This window comes from Oncorhynchus nerka, linkage group LG18 (assembly GCF_034236695.1).
Source record: "Oncorhynchus nerka isolate Pitt River linkage group LG18, Oner_Uvic_2.0, whole genome shotgun sequence".
NCBI classification, from domain to species: Eukaryota; Metazoa; Chordata; class Actinopteri; order Salmoniformes; family Salmonidae; genus Oncorhynchus; species Oncorhynchus nerka.
Genome location: NC_088413.1, coordinates 17,589,804 through 17,611,056, shown reverse-complemented (window position 1 = coordinate 17,611,056; position 21,253 = coordinate 17,589,804). Strand labels below are relative to the sequence as shown.

At 40.8% G+C, this 21,253-nt stretch overlaps 1 protein-coding gene across 2 annotated transcripts in view; it reads left to right on the top strand.

Moving 5' to 3' along the window:
* The window catches only part of LOC115121406 (interferon-induced very large GTPase 1-like), a 66,403-nt gene that overhangs the window by 25,461 nt on the left and 19,689 nt on the right, over positions 1-21,253 (top strand). For both annotated transcript variants that reach the window (XM_065003575.1, XM_065003576.1), the window contains 6 exons: positions 12,187-12,300; positions 15,466-15,610; positions 15,963-16,005; positions 16,250-16,516; positions 16,945-17,211; positions 17,364-17,633. In XM_065003575.1, the coding sequence (XP_064859647.1) occupies positions 12,187-12,300; positions 15,466-15,610; positions 15,963-16,005; positions 16,250-16,516; positions 16,945-17,211; positions 17,364-17,633 (1,106 nt within the window). The remainder of the gene's footprint in view (positions 1-12,186; positions 12,301-15,465; positions 15,611-15,962; positions 16,006-16,249; positions 16,517-16,944; positions 17,212-17,363; positions 17,634-21,253) is intronic.

The following is a 21,253-nucleotide window of genomic DNA, read 5'->3' as shown; positions in this document are numbered from 1 at the left end:
GCAGTCAAAACAGGCAGACAAAAAAATCCAAATTGTATTCGTAAAGTTCATAGAAACATGTCAAAATATGTTTATATTCAATCCTCAGGTTGATTTTAGCCTAAATGATCTATAATATTTCAACTGGACAATAACGTTGTCAATATAAAAGGTAAACAAGAAATGCACTCTCTCGGGACTGCGCATGAAAAAGCTCTGCGACCACGGTAGGGTCCACTCATTCAGACTGGTCTTACTCCCTCATTTATAAGAATACAAGCCTGAAACAATTTCCAAAGACTGTTGACATCTAGCGGAAGGCATAGGAACTGCAAATTGAGTCCTAAGTCAATGGATACTGTAATGGCATTGAATAGAAATCTACAAATCCCCCCCAAAAACGACTTCCTGAATGGATTTTTCTCAGGTTTTCGCCTGCCAAATCATTTCTGTTATACTCACATACACTATTTTAACACTTTTGGAAACTTTAGGGTGTTTTCTATCCAAATCTACCAGTTATATGCATATCATATCTTCTGGGCCCGAGTAGCAGGCCGTTTAATTTGGGCACGCTTTTCATCCAAAAAACACTGGAGTTGCTTACCAAGAAGAAAGCGGCTCTTGAGTGGCCAAATTCCAGTTTTGACTTAACTATGATTTTTTTTTTTTTTTTTAACCTTTATTTAACTAGGCAAGTCAGTTAAGAACAAATTCTTATTTTCAATGATGGCCTAGGAACAGTGGGTTAACTGCCTGTTCAGGAGCAGAACGACAGAACGTCAACTCGGGGATTTGAACTTGTGACCTTCCGGTTATTAGTCCAACACTCTAACCACTAGGCTACCCTACCAACAACCTAAAAAAAAATGAACCACGGCGGAGTTAGTGCCTACAAAAAAATGCCATTCTTATTTCTCTATAGCGATTCTCACTGAAAAATAGTTGGTAATACTGCACGAGCTCTTGCTCTAGTTCTCTCATACTAGTCTTTTGAAAAAGAGAGATGCAACCATGAAGAACCATCGGACAAATATGATTTAAAAAACTTTATTTCTAAGGTGAGCGAGGTGAAAAGCACATGTAATGAAACAAAGTTATTCAGAGTCCAGATCTGTTATTGTTGTTCTGTTACATATTCATAGGTTAATTTGTTTTTCATATTGCTGCTAGCATCATCTAAAGCCTTGTTTCTAAATTTTAGTTACAGTTCAAAAGGAAAACTATTAACATTCCACCCATGAGGCCACTAGAGGGCGCCTTGGTCATTCAACTGCAGGATAGGGGTACCTGACACCTGGCCCAGAAAGACCATTTCCATACACAGCCACATAGAGAAGTCAGATTTAAAAATTCCTAATAAGACACTTTAGTCATTACCTTTGCACAAAACATCCATTGAATTATTCAAATAATTGTTACTAAAGTCAATTTTTCATAACTCATAGCCGACGATATACATGTTTTATATTCATCCAATATCTGCCATGATTTTGGATGATGTGATGATGGTGTTTCTTCAGACCCCTTCCCCTTTTCCACATTTCGTTACCTCTTAAGACTCTAGGGGCAGTATTTCATTTTTGGATAAAAAGACGTGCCCGTTATAAGCGCAATATTTTGTCACGAAAAGATGCTCGACTATGCATGGAATTGATAGCTTTGGAAAGAAAACACTCTGACGTTTCCAGAACTGCAAAGATTTTCACTGTGAGTGCCCTAGAACAAAAGCTTCAGGCAAAACCAAGATGTTTCTGCAACCAGGAAATGAACAGGATTTCTGAGGCTACGTTTTCCAATATCTCCTTATATGGCTGTGAATGTGACAGGAATGAGCCTGCCCTTTCTATCGTTTCCCCAAGGGGTCTGGAGCATGGTGACGTATTTGCAGGCATATCATTGGAAGATTGACCATAAGAGACTACATTTGCCAAGTGTCCGCACGGTGTCCTGCGTGGAAATTGGTGCGCAAAACTCAGCTGCTGGTATTTTTCCATGGGATTCTGAGAAAAAGCATGCTTCCACGAACGGCATATCAATGAAGAGATATGTGACAAAACACCTTGAGGATTGATTCAAACAACCTTTGCCATGTTTCGGTCGATATTATGGAGTTAATTCGGAAAAAAGTTCGACGTTTAGGTGACTGAATTTTCGGTTAGTTTCGGTAGCCAAATGCTTAGTAACAAAACGGAGCGATTTGTCCTACACAAAGAATCTTTCAGGAAAAACTGGACATCTGCTATGTAACTGAGAGTCTCCTCATTGAAACATCTGAAGTTCTTCAAAGGTAAATTATTTTATTTGATTCCTTTGCTGGTTTTTGTGAATAGCTAAATGCTAAGCTAGCCATCAACACTCTTACACAAATGATTGATTTTCTATGGTTCAAAAGCATATTTTGAAAATCTGAGATGACAGTGTTGTTAAGAAAAGGCTAAGCTTGAGAGCAGGCATATTTATTTCATTTCATTTGCGATTTTTAGAAATCGTTAACGTTGCGTTATGGTAATGAGCTTGAGGCTGTAATCACGATACCGAATCCGGGATGGATTGGACTATGAGGTTAAAGCCTGATTCTAAAATGGATTAAATAAAAAAAATGTCTTGTCAATCTACACACAATACCCCATAATGACAAAGCAAAAACAGTTTTTCAGAAATGTTTGCTTTTCTTTATTATACAGAAATATCTTATTTACATAAGTATTCAGACCCCTTTACTATGAGACTTGAAATTGAGCTCAGGTGCATCCTGTTTCCATTGATCATCCTTGAGATGTTTCTACAACTTGATTGGAGTCCAATTCAAATGGTTGGACATGATTTGGAAAGGCACACGTATCTATATAAGGTTCCACAGTTGACGGTGCACGTCAGAGCAAAACCAAGCCATGAGGTCGAAGGAATTGGCCGTAGAGTTCAGAGACAGGATTGTGTCAAGGCACAGATCTGGGGAAGGGTACCTAAAAATGTTTGCAGCATTGAAGGTCACCAAAACACAGTGGCCTTCATCATTCTTAAATGGAAGAAGTTTGGAACCACCAAGACTCTTCCTAGAGCTGTCTGCCCAGCCAGACTGAGCAATCAGGGGACAAGGGCCTTGGTCAGGGAGGTGACCAGAACCCGATGGTCACTCTGACAAACCTCCAGAGTTCCTCTGTGGAGATGGGAGAACCTTCCAGAAGGACAACCATCTCTGCAGCACTCCACCAATCAGGCCTATATGGTATAGTGGCCAGACGGAAGCCACTCCTCAGTAAAAGGCACATGACAGCCCACTTGGAGTTTGCCAAAACACCCCCAAAGGACTTTCAGACCATGAAAAACAAGATTCTCTGGTCTGATGAAACTAAGATGAAACTATTTGGCCTGAATGCCAAGCGTCACGTCTGGAGGAAACCTGGCACCATCCCTACGGTGAAGCATGGTGGTGGCAGCATCATCCTGTGGGGATGTTTTTCAGCGGCAGGGACTGGGAGACTAGTCAGGATCGAGGGAAAGATGAAAGGAGCAGAGTACAGAGAGATTCTTGATGAAAACCTGCTCCAGAGCGCTCAGGACCTCAGACTGGGTTTGAAAATTCACCTAAGCATACAGCCAACGCAGAGGGTAGGTAGCAACACATCTGCCACGCTGATCCTCAACACTTGAGCTCCCCACTGTTGCGTGCTTAGTCCCCCCCTGTACTCCCTGTTCACCCACGACTGCATGGCCAAGCACGACTCCAACACCATCATTAAGTTTGCTGACGACCCAACAGTGGAAGGCCTGATCACCGACAACGACGAGACAGCCTATAGGGAGGAGGTCAGAGACCTGGCAGTGTGGTGCCAGAATAACAACTTATCCCTCAACGTAACCAAGACTAAGGAGATGATTGTGGACTACAGGAAAAGGAGCACCGTGCACGTCCCCATTCTCATCAACGGGGCTGTAGTGGAGCAGGTTGAGAGCTTCAAATTCCTTGGTGTCCACATCAACAACAAACTAGAATGGTCCAAACACACAAAGACATTCGTGAAGAGGGCACGACAAAGCCTTTCCCCCTCAGGAAACGAAAAAGATTTGGCATGGGTCCTGAGATCCTCAAAAGGTTCTACAGCAGCAACATCGAGAGCATCCTGACCGATTGCATCACTGCCTTGTACGGCAATTGCTCGACCTCCGACCGCAAGGCACTTCAGAGGGTAGTGCGTACCCCCAGTACATCACTGGGGCAAAGCTGCCTGCCATCCAGGAGCTCTACACCAGGCGGTGTCAGAGGAAGGCCCTGAAAATTGTCAAAGACCCCAGCCACCCCAGTCATAGACTGTTCTCTCTACTACCGCATGGCAAGCGGTACCGGAGTGCCAAGTCTAGGACAAAAAGGCTTCTCAACAGTTTTTACCCCCAAGCCATAAGACTCCTGAACAGGTAACCAAATGGTTACTCAGACTATTTGCATTGTGTGCCCCCCCCCCCCCAACCCATCTTTTACACTGCTGCTACTCTCTGTTTATCTTATATGCATAGTCACTTTAACTATACATTCATATACATACTACCTCAATTGGCCCGACCAACCAGTGCTCCCACACATTGGCTAACCGGGCTATCTGCATTGTGTCCCACCACCTGCCAACCCCTCTTTTTACGCTACTGCTACTCTCTGTTCATCATATATGCATAGTCACTTTAACCATATCTACATGTACATACTACCTCAATAAGCCTGACTAACAGGTGTCTGTATATAGCCTTGCTACTCTTATTTTCAAATGTCTTTTTACTGTTGTTTTATTTATTTACTTACCTACACACACACACACACACACACACACATAGCTTTTTTTCCCACACTATTAGTAAGTAAGCATTTCACTGTAAGGTCTACACCTGTTGTATTCAGCGCACCTCACAAATAAACTTTGATTTGATTTGACAATGCAGGAGTGGCCCAGCCAGAGCTCGGACTTGAAGCCGATGTAACATCTCTGTAGAGGCCTGGAAATAACTGTGCAACGACGCTGCTCATCCAACTTGACAGAGCTTGAGAGGATCTGCACAGAAGAATGGGAAAACTCCCCAAATTCAATTGTGCCAAGCTTGTGGAGTCATACCCAAGAAGACTCAAGGTTGTAATCGCTGCCAAAGGTGCTTCAACAAAGCACTGAGTAAACGGTCTGAATACTTATGTAAATGTGATATTTCAGTTTTTATTTAATTTTTATAAATGTGCAAAAATGTGAAAAAAAATGATTTTGCTTCGTCATTATGGGGGAAAAACCTATTTAATAAATATTAGGACAAGGCTGTAACATAACAAAATGTGGAAAAAGTCAAGGGGTCTTCAGTACTTTCTGAATGCACTGCAGACAGTGCATGAATCGGCGTGAGTTGATTATCTTCAAAACAAGGCACGGACATCTTGGACACAGTTTCCAGTTCTTATTATATACTGAACAAAAATATAAACTCAATATGCAACAATTTCAAGAATTTTACTGAGTTACAGTTCATATAATAAAATCAGTCAATTGAAATACATTAGGCCCTAATCTATGGATTTCACATGACTGGGCAGGGGCGCAGCCATGGGTGGGCCTGGGAGGACATAGACCCACCCACTTGAGAGCCAGGACCTGCAAATCAGAATATGTTTTTTTCCCCACAAAAGGGCTTTATTACATACAGAAATGCTCCTCAGTTTCATCCAATGTCTGGGTGGCAGGTAAAGAAGGCAATCAGAATACGTTTGAGTGGCGTTTTATTGTCCCCAGCACAAGATGCACCTGTGTAATGATCATACTGTTTTTTGAGCTTCTTGATATGCCAGACATGTCAGGTGGAATGATTATCTTGGCAAAAGGAGAAATGCCCACCAGCAGTGATTAAAACCAATTTGTGCACAAAATTTAAGAGAAATCTTGTCGTATGGAACATTTCTGGGCTCTTTTATTTCAGCTCATGAAACATGGGGCCGACACTTTACATGTTGCGTTTATTTATTTTCTGCACCTCAGTGGTCCAGCCATAGCTCATCGAAAAACAGGAAGGTACCAAACCACAGAAGAAGATGAAAATAATGGTTTTATGTGATAGCTTGCAACTTGGAAACAATTGTAGTGCCTTCAGAAAGTATTCATACCCCTTGACTTATTCCACATTTGGTATTGTTACAGCTTGAATTCAAAATGGATTAAATATGATTTTTCTTTCACCCATCTACACGCAGTACCCCATAATGACAAAGTGAAAAACATGCTGATAGAAATGTTTGCGAATGTATTGAAAATTAAATACAAAAATATCTCATTTACATAAGTATTCACACCCCTGAGTCAATACATGTTAGAATCAACGTTAGCAGCTATTAGAGCTGTGAGTCTTTCTGGGTAAGTTTCTAAGTACTTTGCAAAATATTTCTACATTATTATTTAAAAAATGATTCTAGCTCTTTCAAGTTGGTTGTTGATCATTGCTAGCCATAGATTTTCCAGCTGACTTAAGTCAAAACTGTAACTAGGCCACTCAGGAAAATTCAATGTCATCTTGTTAAGCAACTCCAGTGTTAATTTGGCCTTGGTTTTAGGTTCTAGTCCTGCTGAAAGGTGAATTTGTCTCCCAGTGTCCGTTGGAAAGATGACGGAACCATGTTTTCATCCAGGATTTTGCCTGTACTTAGCTCTATTCTGTTTATTTGAACCTTGCCGTTGACAAGTATACACATAATATGGTGCAGCCACCACCACGCTTAAAAATATAAAGTGGTACTCCGTGATGTGTTGTGTTGGATCTGCCAATTTTTGGGCCGTTTTACATTAGTGCGTTATTACAAACAGGATGAATGTTTTAGAATATTTGTATTATCTACAGGCTTCCTTCTTTTCACTCTGTCAGTTAGGTTAGTATTGTGGAGTAACAACAATGTTTTTGGTCCATCCTCCAGTTTTCTATTATCACAGCCATTAAACTCTTTTAACTGTTTTAAATGCACCATTGGCCTCATGGTGAAATCCCTGCGTGGTTTCCTGTCTCTCCAGCAACAGATTTAGGAGGGATGCCTGTATCTTTGTAGTGACGGTGTATTGCTAAACCATCCAAAGTGTAATTAATAACTTCACCATGCAAAAAGGGATTTCAATGTCAATGTCTGCTTTTTATATTGTTACCCATCTACTAATAGGTGTCCTTCTTTGCGAGGCATTAGAATCCCTCCCTGGTCTTTGTGGTTGAATCTGTGTTTGAAATTCACTGTTCGACAGAGGGACTTTACAGATAATTGTATGTGTGGGGTACAGAGATGAAGTAGTCATTCAAAAATCATGTGAAACACTATTATTGCACAGTGAGTCCATGCAACTTATTATGTAACCTGATGATCAAATGTTCACTCCTGAACATACTTAGGCTTGCCATAACAAAGGGATTGAATACATTCGGCTATACATTTTTGAAATAAATTTGTAAACATTTCTAAAACATAATTACACTTTTGTCACAGATACCCTGGTACTGCTGCTCTTTCCATGCACCAGCTCTGGAGGTCTAATTCACTGGCCGCTAGGTGTCACTGAAATGTCTCATCACGCACACCTGATTCCCATTCCCCCGATTTGGTAATTGTATGTGCATTTGAAGTCGGAAGTTTACATACACCTTAGCCAAATACGTTTAAACTCAGTTTCACATTAAGAATGTGAAATGTCAGAATAATAGCAGAGAGAATGCTTTATTTCAGCTTTTATTTATTTCATCACATTCCCAGTGTGTCAGAAGTTTACATACACTCAATTAGTATTTGGTAGCATTGCTTTTGAATTGTTTAACTTGGGACAAACGTTTTGGGTAGCCTTCCACAAGCTTCCCACAATAAGTTGGGTGAATTTTGGCCCATTCCTCCTGACACAGCTGATGTAACTGAGTCAGGTTTTTAGGCCTCCTTGCTCGCACACGCTTTTTCAGTTCTGCCCACAAATTTTCTATGGGATTGAGGTCATTGATTTGGAATGGCCACTCCAATACCTTGACTTTGTTGTCCTTAAGCCATTTTGCCACAAGTTTGGAAGTATGCTTGGGGTCATTGTCCATTTGGAAGACCCATTTGCGACCAAGCATTAGCTTCCTGACTGATGACTTGAGATGTTGCTTCAATATATCCACATTATTTTCCATCCTCATGATGCCATCTATAATGTGAAGTGCACAAGTCCCTCCTGCAGCAAAGCACCCCCACAACAGGAAGCTACCACCCCTGTGCTTTACGGTTGGGATGATGTGTCTTCGGCTTGCAAGCCTCCCCCTTTTTCCTCCAAACATAACGGTGGTCATTACTCGTTTTACTGTGGATATAAATACTGTTGTATTTGTTTCCTCCAGCATCTTCACAAGGTCCTTTGCTGTTGTTCTGGGATTGATTTGCACTTTTCGCACCAAAGTATCTTCATCTCTAAGACAGAGTGCGTCTTCTTCCTGAGCAGTATTACAGCTGCGTGGTCCAATGGTGTTTATACTTGCAAACTATTGTTTGTACAGATGAATGTGGTACCTTCAGGCGTTTGGAAATTGCTCCCAAGGATGAACCAGACTTGTGGAGGTCTACAAAAAAATGTCTGAGGTCTTGGCTGATTTCTTTTGATTTACCAATGATGTCAAGCAAAGAGGCACTGAGTTTGAAGGTAGGCCTTGAAATACATCCACAGGTACACTTCCAATTGACTCAAATTATGTCAATTAGCCTATCAGAAGCTTCTAAAGCCATGACATAATTTTCTGCAATTTTCCCAGCTGTAAAGGCACAGTCATCTTAGTGTATGTAAACTTCTGACCCACTGGAATTGTGATAGAGTGAATTATAAGTGAAATAATCTGTCTGTAAACAGTTTTTGGAAAAATTACTTGTGTCATACACAAAGTAGATGTCCTAACCGACTTGCCAGAACTATAGTTTGTTAACAAGAAATTTGTGGAGTGGTTTTAATGACTCCAACGTAAGTGTATGTAAACTTCCGACTTCAACTGTATATGCCCTCTGTCCACCAGCGTATTGTCGGTTATTGTTCCCATGTCCATTGGTCTTGTGAGTAGCTGTGCTTTGTTGTTGTGGAGTGTACGGCTTAAAGTGGTCTTATGGACAGATACTCCAATCTCGCAAATGAATTACTTAAAAATCATACAATGTGATTTTCTGGATTTTTGTTTTAGATTCCATCTCTCACAGTTGAAGTGTACCTATGATAAAAAATTACAGACCTCTACATGCTTTGTATGTAGGAAAACCTGCAAAATCGGCAGTGTATCAAATACTTGTTCTCCCCACTGTATATATATATATGTTTTCTCATCAAAAATGAGTGAAAATGCCTTCTGGAACATATGAACTTTCATGTACCGTAATTTCCGGACTATAAGTCGCTACTTTATTCCCACACTTTGAACCTCGCGGTTTATACAATGACGCGGCTAATTTATGGATTTTTCCCTCTTTCACAAGATTCATGCTGCCAAAAAACTGAGCACCGTCACATAATGTGACGTAAATTGAGCGAGCTCAAACTTCCCATCATTCTGATTACGGTAGTAATTTTGTCACCCTCATCATGGCAAAGACACGGAGAAATGCATATGATGCAGCTTTCAAGTTGAAGGCGATCGATCTGGCTGTTGGAAAAGGAAATAGAGCTGCTGCATGGGAGCTTGGCCTTAATGAGTCGATTATAAGACTTTGTAAACAGCAGCGTGAGGAACTGACTCAGTGCAAAAAGACAACAAAAGCTTTCAGAGGGAAGAAAAGCAGATGGCCCAAAGTATTTGCAGCCACTCGACATCAGTGTAAATCGTGCATTTAAGGTGGCGCTCCTTGTTCAGTGGGAGGCTTGGATGACAAGTGGGGAGAAATCCTTCACTAAAACGGGCCGCATGCGAAGAGCAACTTATGGTCAAGTCTGCCAGTGGGTCCTGACAGCGTGGAGCATTGTCAAAAAATCCACTATCATCAACGGGTTTCGAAAGGCTGGACTGCTGCGTGTTGAAGGGGAAGCATGAGCTCAGCGGGGTATTTGCCTCCGGATGAAAGTGACGAGAGCGACAATGAAAACGATCCAACATCGGATGAAGCAATTCTGAGGCTATTCAACTCCGACACCGAAGGAGATGACTTCAGTGGTTTCAGTGCACAGGAGGAGGAAGATAGTGACCAATGACTTTCTTGGTAGGCTACTGTTTTAATTTTTGTTACAAGCCGTGTTTCGTTAAAGCCTATTTATTTTTGTTACAAGCCGTGTTTCGTTTAAAGGCTGTGTAAAGTTCATTTGTTTCAATGTACCGGTAGGCACCTGCGGCTTATAGACATGTGTGGCTTATTTATGTACAAAATACATATTTTTTAATAATTCAGTGGGTGCGGTTTATATTCAGGTGAGCTTAATAGTCCAGCAATTACGGTAATAGCAAACTTGTATGCCATCTGTAAATATGAATACAATTGTTAAATTACGAGCCTTTTTGGTTAAGCCACAGAAGAAGGCAGCAACCTTCCCACTAGCCATGATTGGCTGAGATAATGAGGGGGCTGGATATGCCGAGAGAGGAGTTCGGATTGGTCTGCCGTTTAGGCTTCTGTCTATTTTAGCTGGTCAGTCTCTGTTTGTAATCTTGTCGAATGCGGCTTTAAAAAAAATGTATTGTGTAGTGGAGCTGCATAAGTGCTGCTCTCCACTTTCTGGAGGATCAAGTTTTGAAATCAGTGGAATTAGAGTATTATAAAGAGATGGAGAAAACACCTATCTCCGGATTACATCTTCAAACTTGCACACTCTTGGCATTTTCTCAACCAACTTCACCTAGAATGCTTTTTCAACAGTCTTCAAGGAGTTTCCACATATGCTGAGCACTTGTTGGCTGCTTTTCCTTCACTCTGCAGTCCAATTCATCCCAAACCATCTCAATTGAGTTGAAGTCGGGTGATTGTAGCGGCCAGGTCATCTGATGCAGCAGTCCATTACTCTCCTTCTTGGTCAAATAGCCCTTACACAGCCTGGAGGTGTGTTAGGTCATTGTCCTGTTGAAAAACAAATGATAGTCCCACTAAGCGCAAACCAGATGGGTTGGCGTACCGCTGAAGAATGCTGTGGTTGCCATGCTGGTTAAGTGTGCTTTGAATTCTAAATATATCACTGACAGTGTCACCAGCAAAGAACCCCCCCACCATTACACCTCCTCCTCCATGCTTTGCTCCTGTTTCTTGGCTCAAGCAAGTCTCTTCTTATTATTAGTGTCCTTTGGTAGTGGTTTCTTTGCAGCAATTCGACCAAGAAGTGCTGATTCTCGCATTCTTCTCTGAACAGTTGATGTTGAGATGTGTCTGTTACTTGAACTCTGAAGCAATTCTTTGCAATTTCTGAGGATGGTAACTCGAATGAACACATCCTCTGTAGCAGAGGTAACTCGGGGTCTTCCTTTCTTGTGGCAGTCCGCATGAGAGCCAGTTTCATCATAGCGCTTGATGGTTTTTGTGACTGCACTTGAAGAAATTTGAAGATATTCATGCCTTAAAGTAATGATGGACTGTCATTTTCTCTTTGATTATTTGAGCTGTTCTTGCCATAATATGGACTTGGTCTTTTACTAAATAGGGCTATCTTCTGTATGCCACCCCTACTTTGTCACAACACAACTGATTGGCTCAAACGCATTAAGAAGGATAGAAATTCCACAAATAAGCTTTTAACAAGGCACGCCTGTTAGTTTAAATGGATACCAGGTGACTACCTCATGAAGCTGGTTGAGAGAATGCCAAGAGTGTGCAAAGCTGTCACCAAGGCAAAGGGTGGCTACTTTGAAGAATCTCAAATATAAAATATAATTTAATTTGTTTAAATTTTTTTTGGTTACTACATGATTCAATTTGTGTTTTTCATAGTTTTTATGTCTTCACTATTATTCTACAATGTAGAAAATAGTAAAAATCAAGGAAAACCCTGGATTTTATTTAACTAGGCAAGTCAGTTATGAACAAATTCTTATTTACAAAGCCTAGGAACAGTGGGTTAAGTGCCTTGTGCAGGGGCAGAACAACAGATTTTTACCTTGTCAGCTCAGGGATTCGATCTAGCAACCTTTCGGTTACTAGCCCAACACTTTTGACTGGTACTGTATAATATATATTATGTATTTTACACAGGTCTGTCTAACACCTCTCAATGTTTTGCATCACTGTACTTGTAGGGTTCATCCAGAGAGAGCAGAGTCACAAACTCAAAGTTTTGTATCAGCAAAGACTCACCAGTCAATGGATCTCCCTTACTCTTTCAAAGAGGAGACCTCTACTCAACAAGAAAAGTAAGATCATACACTGTGCTCTACATGTGTCTAACATGACAATACACTTCACAACAGTTTATGTACATGTCTCCATGAAGGTGTTTTAGCTACTTTGACCCCTTAACATTTTGCATTACTGGAACTTGTAGGGTCCATCTGGAGAGAGCAGAGTCACAGAATTAATTTAAAATGTGTGAATAGGATAACTTTGGTAATAAAGTCAGTATTTTCCAAAATAAGAATGTCAGAGATTTAAGGAATCGATGCCGTCTCCGTTTTCCTTGGGATATTTGAGGGTTGGGTTTGATTTCAAATAATGCCCTCTAACATGTGGATGTTCATTCGTAAATTATCTTAGAACACACGCTGAACCTGGTAAAGTTAGTCTGATATCTCCATGGGGCTAGTTAAGGACCATCAATAAATTACACAGTGTGGATGGAACAATATTTTTTACATTAGCTTCAAATTTCAATGACTTAACCACAAACCAACTATAAATTGTAATAATTCATATAAAAAATGTTAAGTATTTAATGAGAACTAACAGTTGTGCAACATGACAATATGGTCCCATGAACATTGTGTGATTTTGTGACGGTCCCTTACTAGCCCCATAGAGATATCCAACATTGAACCATCTTCACCACAGTCGCACACCGGCTGAAGCTAAATGGTTAACTTACAAGGAGTTGAACTGGCTGATTTCACCTTGTTATCCTCCTCCTCATTAAGACATTTGACTGAAAAGACAAGATTTGGGGTCAATTTCATTTCAATTCTATTCAATTGAGGAAGTACACTGAAATTCATATTGCATTTTCTTTCCTTCTTTTTTAATTTTTTAATATCACCTTTATTTAACCAGGTAGGCTAGTTGAGAACAGGTTCTCATTTACAACTGCGACCTGGCCTAGATAAAGCATAGCAGTGTAAACAGACAACAACCCAGAGTTACACATGGAGTAAACAATAAACAATAAACAAGTCAATAACATAGTAGAAAAAAAGAATCTATATACATAAATAAACAGGCCATAGGAGTGAATAATTACAATTTAGTAGATAACTACTGGAGTGATAAATGATCAGATGAACATGTGCAGGTAGAGATAGCGGTGTGCAAAAGGGCAGAAAAGTAAATAAAATAAAAACAGTATGGGGATGAGGTAGGTAAATTGGGTGGGCTATATACCGATGGACTATGTACAGCTGCAGCGATAAATTAGCTGCTCAGATAGCAGATGTTTAAAGTTGGTGAGGGAGATAAAAGTCTTCAACTTCAGAGATTTTTGCAATTCGTTCCAGTCGCAGGCAGCAGAGAACTGGAAGGAAAGGCGGCCAAATTAGGTTTTGGCTTTAGGGATGATCAGTGAGATACACCTGCTGGAGCGCGTGCTACAGGTGGGTGTTGCCATCGTGACCAGTGAACTGAGATAAGGCGGAGCTTTACCTAGCATGGACTTGTAGATGACCTGGAGTCAGTGGGTCTGGCGACGAACCTTTAGCGAGGGCCAGCCGACTAGAGCATACAGGTCGCAGTGGTGGGTGGTATAAGTTGCTTTAGTAACAAAACGGATGGCACTGTGATAAACTGCATCCAGTTTGCTGAGTAGAGTATTGGAAGCTATTTTGTAGATGACATCGCCGAAGTCGAGGATCGGCAGGATAGTCAGTTTTACTAGGGTAAGTTTGGCGGCGTGAGTGAAGGAGGCTTTGTTGCGGAATACAAAGCCGACTCTAGATTTGATTTTAGATTGTTTCATATGAGTCTGGAAGGAGAGTTTGCAGTCTAGCCAGACACCTACGTACTTATAGATGTCCACATATTCTAGGTCGGAACCATCCAGGGTGGTGATGCTAGTCGGGTGTGAGTGCGGGTGAAGGCAGCGAACGGTTGAAAAGCATGCATTTTGTTTAAGAGCAGTTGGAGGCCACGGAAGGAGTGTTGTATGGCATTGAAGCTCATTTGGAGGTTAGATAGCACAGTGTCCAAGGAGGGGCCAGAAGTATACAGAATGGTGTCGTCTGCGTAGAGGTGGATCAGGGAATCGCCCGCAGCAAGAGCAACATCATTGATATATATACAGAGAAAAGAGTCGGCCCGAGAATTGAACCCTGTGGTACCCCCATAGAGACTGTCAGAGGACCGGACAACATGCCCTCCGATTTGACACACTGAACTCTGTCTGCAAAGTAGTTGGTGAACCAGGCAAGGGAGTCATTAGAAAAACCGAGGCTACTGAGGCTGCCGATAAGAATATGGTGATTGACAGAGCCGAAAGCCTTGGCCAGGTCGATGAAGACGGCTGCACAGTACTGCCTTTTATCGATGGCGGTTCTGATATTGTTTAGTACCTTGAGCGTGGCCGAGGTGCACCCGTGACCGTCTCGGAAACCGGATTGCACAGCGGAGAAGGTACGGTGGGATTCGAGATGGTCAATGATCTGTTTGTTGACTTGGCTTTCGAAGACCTTAGATAGGCAGGGCAGGATGGATATAGGTCTGTAACAGTTTGGGTCCAGGGTGTCTCCCCATTTTGAAGAGGGGGATGACCGCGGCAGCTTTCCAATCCTTGGGGATCTCAGATGATACGAAGGAGATGTTGAACAGGCTGGTAATAGGGGTTGCGACAATGGCGGAGGACAGTATGCTTTTAAACAAGAAACATTTTGAATTGGAATTTGAGTGTACTTCCACAACTGACTGGAATTTAAATGAAATTGACCCCAAATCTTATCTTTTCAGTTGTTAGGTTCTAATTTTAAGAGTAAATGACTCCACGGACACTAGGAAAGCTTGACCAAGTTTAATTCTTCCCAAAGGGTGAATACAGCTGCAGTCAGACAAAAAAACATTTTCACACAAGCACTGGTATTTAACCGTTCCTCATTGGCTGAGTCTCCTCCTACCCATCTGTACAAACAACGTTCTTTACTGCTAGGCAGGACACTAGTGATACGGGCCATAAACTTCTACAACACAGTCAGTCACATGTCTTAATGAGGAGGAAAACAAGGTGAAATCAGCCAGTTCAACCCCTCTGCTTTCATGGTTTACCACATTGTCTATTTTTTTGTATTGTTTTATGTCAGGCTACTCAGTAAATCTATCAACATATCAAGTCATTTTTAAATAGCTTTTACTTGTACTGTGTTGTTTCTTACTCTTATACGTAACAGAATGCAACCAGGAGAGGTGGTCTGTGATATCTGCTCTGAAGTCAAAGCTGTGAAGTTCTGTCAAACCTGCAGTGTGTCCTACTGTGAGACCGATGTCAAGCAGCACTACACAGTAGCAGCATTGAAAAAACACTCACTGGTGGAGGTGACTACAGACCTTGAACGAAAGTTCTGTCTGTTATTTAATTTATTTAGATATAACATTTATATTTCACAGGAAGTCACAAAGATAGGGTATATTCAGCAGAACAGACTAGACACTCATTTGCATTCTGTATGGATTAACAACAAAGTCTAAATATTTTACAAAAAAATCAACAATGTACTTGACATTGACAATTTTAGCTATAAAATACCTCTTTAACGATAAGCTGATTAGTTAAGTAAATTATTGCAAATTATGAAGTACACTAAGTAGTACAACCTTTTTGCACGATCAACTAATAATCAGCTTTGTATTTTAATGACTTGTTTATTTGACAATTTATTCAATAAAGATTCCAGATGAAGACCAATACCAGAGACAGACTTCAGTTGAAGGTATAGGTTTAAAAAAATATATGATTGTTATTTTACTCAGTTTAAAAAAACAGAAACAAATGACATACCAAAGTTAATATACCATATCGAAATCTGTCAATGTTGTGATTCATGATTATTTCAAAGTTGGTGCAAGATGAATCAGGATTCAATATTGACAACTTCTACATAACAGCGGTTACTGAATAATAATTCACAATTAATTTCTGTATCAGTAATGTACACTTATTCACTCCTGTACCAGAGCTGCCCTCTCCTAGTGAGATCCAGTTCCTGTCGGTGACGTCAGACTCTGTGTCTCTGAGCTGGAGTTCTCTTCAGGGGGTTAAAGTACCACAGAAGTTCAGAGTGACCTGGGAATGTGATGGTGAAGCGAGCAGCCTAGAGGTGAAATACGCATATCAAATTGAAATAGATGGACTTAAACCTGGTGAAAACTATGAGTTCAGCGTTACCACAGAGGGAGAAGATGACAGCGAAAACAGAACAGTCTCAGCATCTGTATTCACAGGTACAGTGACTTGTGTTTGTCTTAAACAGCCAATCTAGGATTTACAAAATAACAAAGCCGTCACCCCGCCACTTGTTTTGGTAAACAGCTGAGGGATGGGGCTAGAGAAATGTAACTATTTTCAAAATCATAGACAGAGCTATGGATGAAAGAACTGACCACAAGATCAAAACGATAGGTTTAACCATGTTTTAAAGCTATACACTGTTTGTTTCCAATTACATTCTTTACAAATAATGGAGTAAAACAAAAGTATATTTTGGGTTCTGATGACGTACAGCAGTTTGTGAAACTAAGCTCATAAGTTGTATTCTTCAAGAATCAATGGCTATATATATTAATTTAAAGGTTCAAACATGTGATTCATACATAATATTATGTCTGTTATTATCTGCAAAAATGTTAATGAGCTATGCATCCTATTCTAGCTGTCCCAGCACCCAGAGAATTAAAGATAGACCAGACAGCAATTTCCTTCACACTCTACTGGTCCAAGGCTGAAGGGATGGAGAAAGTTCCACAACGCTTCCTCATATCCTACTGCAGCCCAGGAACAGAGCTCAAGGCAGCATATACTGACAACTGCTACAAAACATTTCCCAACCTTCAACTGGGCACTGAGTACACTATCAGTGTCTCAACTGTGCTGAACAATGGGAAACAGAGTGAACCAGTCTCTACAACCATCTGCACGAGTAAGAGATCTACCTCATCCAAGTTCCAAAATAATAATTTCTCATTTATATTAGTAATTTATTCCTGAAGAAATGTTTCACTCCTGTACACACACACCAGTGCCACCTTTGAGTACTGTAGTTATGCTAATAACAATACATCTTTCCCATAGTACTTCCTGCTCCAGACCAGCTGACTGTTGACTCAGTGGACACCACATCAGCTGCTGTTAGCTGGAACCAGCCACCAGGATTGGACCAAACCCAACATCATTACCAGATCTCCTACCAGTGTCCAAGAACAAAACCACACATCACTACCACATCTTCACACAGCATCACTCTCTCTGACCTGAAACCTGCTACTCAGTACTCTGTCACTGTCTGCACTGTGCTGGAAAATGAAGAACAAAGTCCACCTGTGTCAACAACCTTAACCACACGTAAGGAAGTACCCATCAGTTTTTTTTAAACTACCATGAGTTTCCAGCTAAGGTAGAACGTTTTATCTGTCCGTGCCACAAATTAATATTTTTTGATCTTGTAGATTCAATGGCATGGAGGTAAATTCTACACTACATTAATTCCAACTAAATTTGAATTTTGCTGCCTGTGGGGTCCAATTCCAATTAATGTCAATTCATTCAAAACTTTGGGTTGTTCTTGATTTAAGGTGGCATTTGGGCATTTCAATAAAAATCAATTGTTTCAGTAAATTTATTTGGGTACATCTTCCCATTCTAAGTGAACTGATATGGCAGCTTATTGATAAAAAAACCCATTATAATAAGATTGTGCTACCAGTAGGAGTAGTAACACCAATGACAAATTTAAGATAACTGAGAATTTTCTTAAAAGGAAACCACAAATGCTCAAATCTAAGGTCATTAACCATTTAAAAATAATTTCCTCAATAACAGTTTGCCACTGGAGGGAATGCTCAAGGTCCTTGTATATCTTTGTAATGAGTGATTTTAATAGCCTTTGTTTTTATTGATCTATACAATATATTACATACTTTTGTTTACTTTATAGTATTTAAAATAGGTAGGTATATCTAAATCCCCAAAACATGTCACCACAACTCTACTCATCACTACTACAATTATATTTTATACAATCCTTTCATTCACTTGAGAATTATGGGTAATGTAGGAATTCAAAATTGGCCTACAAATGCTTAATCATTTTAGTAATTTAGCAGATGCTCTTATCCAGAGAAATGTACAGTAGTGAGAGCATACATTTTTACTTGTTCCCTGTGGGAAACAAACCCAGAACCCTGGTGTTGCAAGTGCCATGCTCTACTAACTGAGCCACACGGATCACACATTAAATACATTATGACAGCATGGTATCCCAGGGATACTGGACATTCCAAAAAACAGGAAAATAAACAGCAGAAAATAATGTGGACAGCTCGAGTGCTTCTTTTGAGCCTGAAATGAATAAAATTGTCACAAAACGTTAGGAGTAGACCCTCCTGCAGCTGAGAGACTATATTATAATATAGATGGTCCAGAGGGCCAAATTTCACAGATCAATACCATCTGGGGTGGCAAAGTCAAATGATCATTTTCATAAATGTCCATGTCTGTGGATTATATTTTGGTATTATAAACACTTATCGGAGGTAACTGCATTCATTTCATGACCCCTATGAGGTTAGTTGGGGCAACTGGATTGATGGTATGAAATCTTCTCAAAATAAGGTATTGATATGTTATTAATCTTGGCCACACAGAACAAAAATCTTGTGTAATTGCCTTAGATGCTTACATTCTGTGGGGAGACGTGTTAGAAAATGTACTAACGGTAAGTTTATGGGCCAAATGTTCCTTCCCCGTCCGGAATTTGAAAGACGCAAGCACCTACGAAATCGTGATTTTCACATGCTGCATCAGGAAATTCAAACGAGCCTCGTGAGTCCCAGAAAATGAGCAGTTCTCTGTCTCTCCATGTGGGGGCAGTGTTTGGGATCAGGGCTTTCTCTCAAAATAATGTTCTCTCTTGCTTGCTCAAACGCTAGGCCATGGTCGATTAATGCAACATTCAAATGTAGAAAAATGTATCTGAAATGCAGCATTAACAACCGTTATATATAGCTTAATAACACAAGGTAGATATTGATCTCCACTAGGCTACGACATACAGTACAAGTGTCAAGTCAAATCAAACTTTGTCACATGCATCGAAGAGTGTAGACCTTACTGTGAAATGCTTACTTACAAGCCTTTTAAAAATGTATTTTATTTTTATTTCACCATTATTTAACCAGGTAGGCTAGTTGAGAACAAGTTCTCATTTACAACTGCTACCTGTCCAAGATAAAGCAAAGCAGTGCGACACAAACAACAACACAGAGTTACACATGGAATAAACAAACATACAGTCAATAGCACAATAGAACAAGTCTATATAAAGTGTCTGCAAATGAGGTAAGATAAGGGAGGTAAGGCAATAAATAGGCCATAGTGGCGAAATAATTACAATTTAGCAATTAAACACTGGAGTGATAGATATGCTATTTACAGATGGGCTATGTACAGGTGCAGGAATCTGTAAGCTGCTCTGACAGCTGGTGATTAAAGTTAGTGAGGGAGATATGAGTCTCCAGCTTCAGTGATTTTTGCAATTCGTTCCAGTCATTGGCAGCAGAGAACAGGAAGGAAAGATGGACAAAGGAGGAATTGGCTTCGGGGGCGACCAGTGAAATATACCTGCTGGAGCGCGTGCTACGGGTGGGTGCTGCTATGGTGACCAGTGAGCTGAGATAAGGCGGGGCTTTACCTAGCAAATACAAATAGATGACCTGGAGCCAGTGGGTTTGGCGACAAATATGAAGCAAGGGCCAGCCAACGAGAGCATACAGGTCGCAGTGGTGGGTAGTATATGGGGCTTTGGTGACAAAACGGATGGCACTGTGAGAGACGGCATCCAATTTTCCATTTTATAAATGACATTGTCGAAGCCAAGGATCGGTAGGATATTCAGTTTTACGAGGGTATGTTTGGCAGCATGAGTGAAGGATGCTTTGTTGCGAAATAGGAAGCCGATTCTAGATTTAATTTTGGATTGGAGATGCTTAATGTGAGTCTGGAAGGAGAGTTTACAGTCTAACCAGACACCTAGGTATTTGTAGTTTTCCACATATTCTAAGTCAGAACCGTCCAGAGTAGACGGGCGGGCAGGTGCGGGCAGCTATCGGTTGAAGAGCATGCATTTAGTTGTACTTGCATTTAAGAGCAGTTGGAGGCCACAGAAGTAGAGTTGTATGGCATTGATGCTCGTCTGGAGGTTATTTAACCAACAATGCAGTTCAAGAAGTGTTAAGAAAATATTTATCAAATAAACTAAAGTATAAAATAAAAAAATAATACAATTGTTACGCCCTGACCTTAGAGATCCTTATTATTCTCTATGTTTGGTTAGGTCAGGGTGTGACTCGGGCGGGAAAGTCTATGTTTTCTATTTCTTTGTTTTTGGCCGAGTGTGGTTCCCAATCAGAGGCAGCTGTCTATCATTGTCTCTGATTGGGGATCATATATAAGTTGTCATTTTCCTTTTGGGTTTTGTGGGATCTTGTCCTCTGTATAGTTTCTTAGCCTTACTGTACTGTGCGCTTTCGTTTTTTTGTCTTTGTTATTTTGTTTTGGTGTCATCAATAAAAAGACAAATGTACGCATACGACGCTGCACCTTGGTCTAACAACGGACGTAACAGAAGATCACACCACCAAAGGACCAAGCAGCGTGGCCAGGAGGAGCAGACATCTTGGACATGGGAGGATATACTAGACGGTAAAGGATCCTGGATGTGGGAGGAGATCCAGGCCAGAAAGGATTGCCTTCCATGGAAGCAGGTGGAGGCAGCGAGACTGGAACGCCGGCGAAACCAGGAGTCCAGGAGACAACGGAAGCCTGAGAGTCAGCCTCAAATTTTTGGGTGGAGGCACACGGGGCACCGAGCGGAGCAAAGGTGGGAACAAGAACCAACTCCCTGTAATTATGATGAGGAGTTGGTCACGGTTCAGATACCATGTTTTCCGGTTCTGCGCACTGTG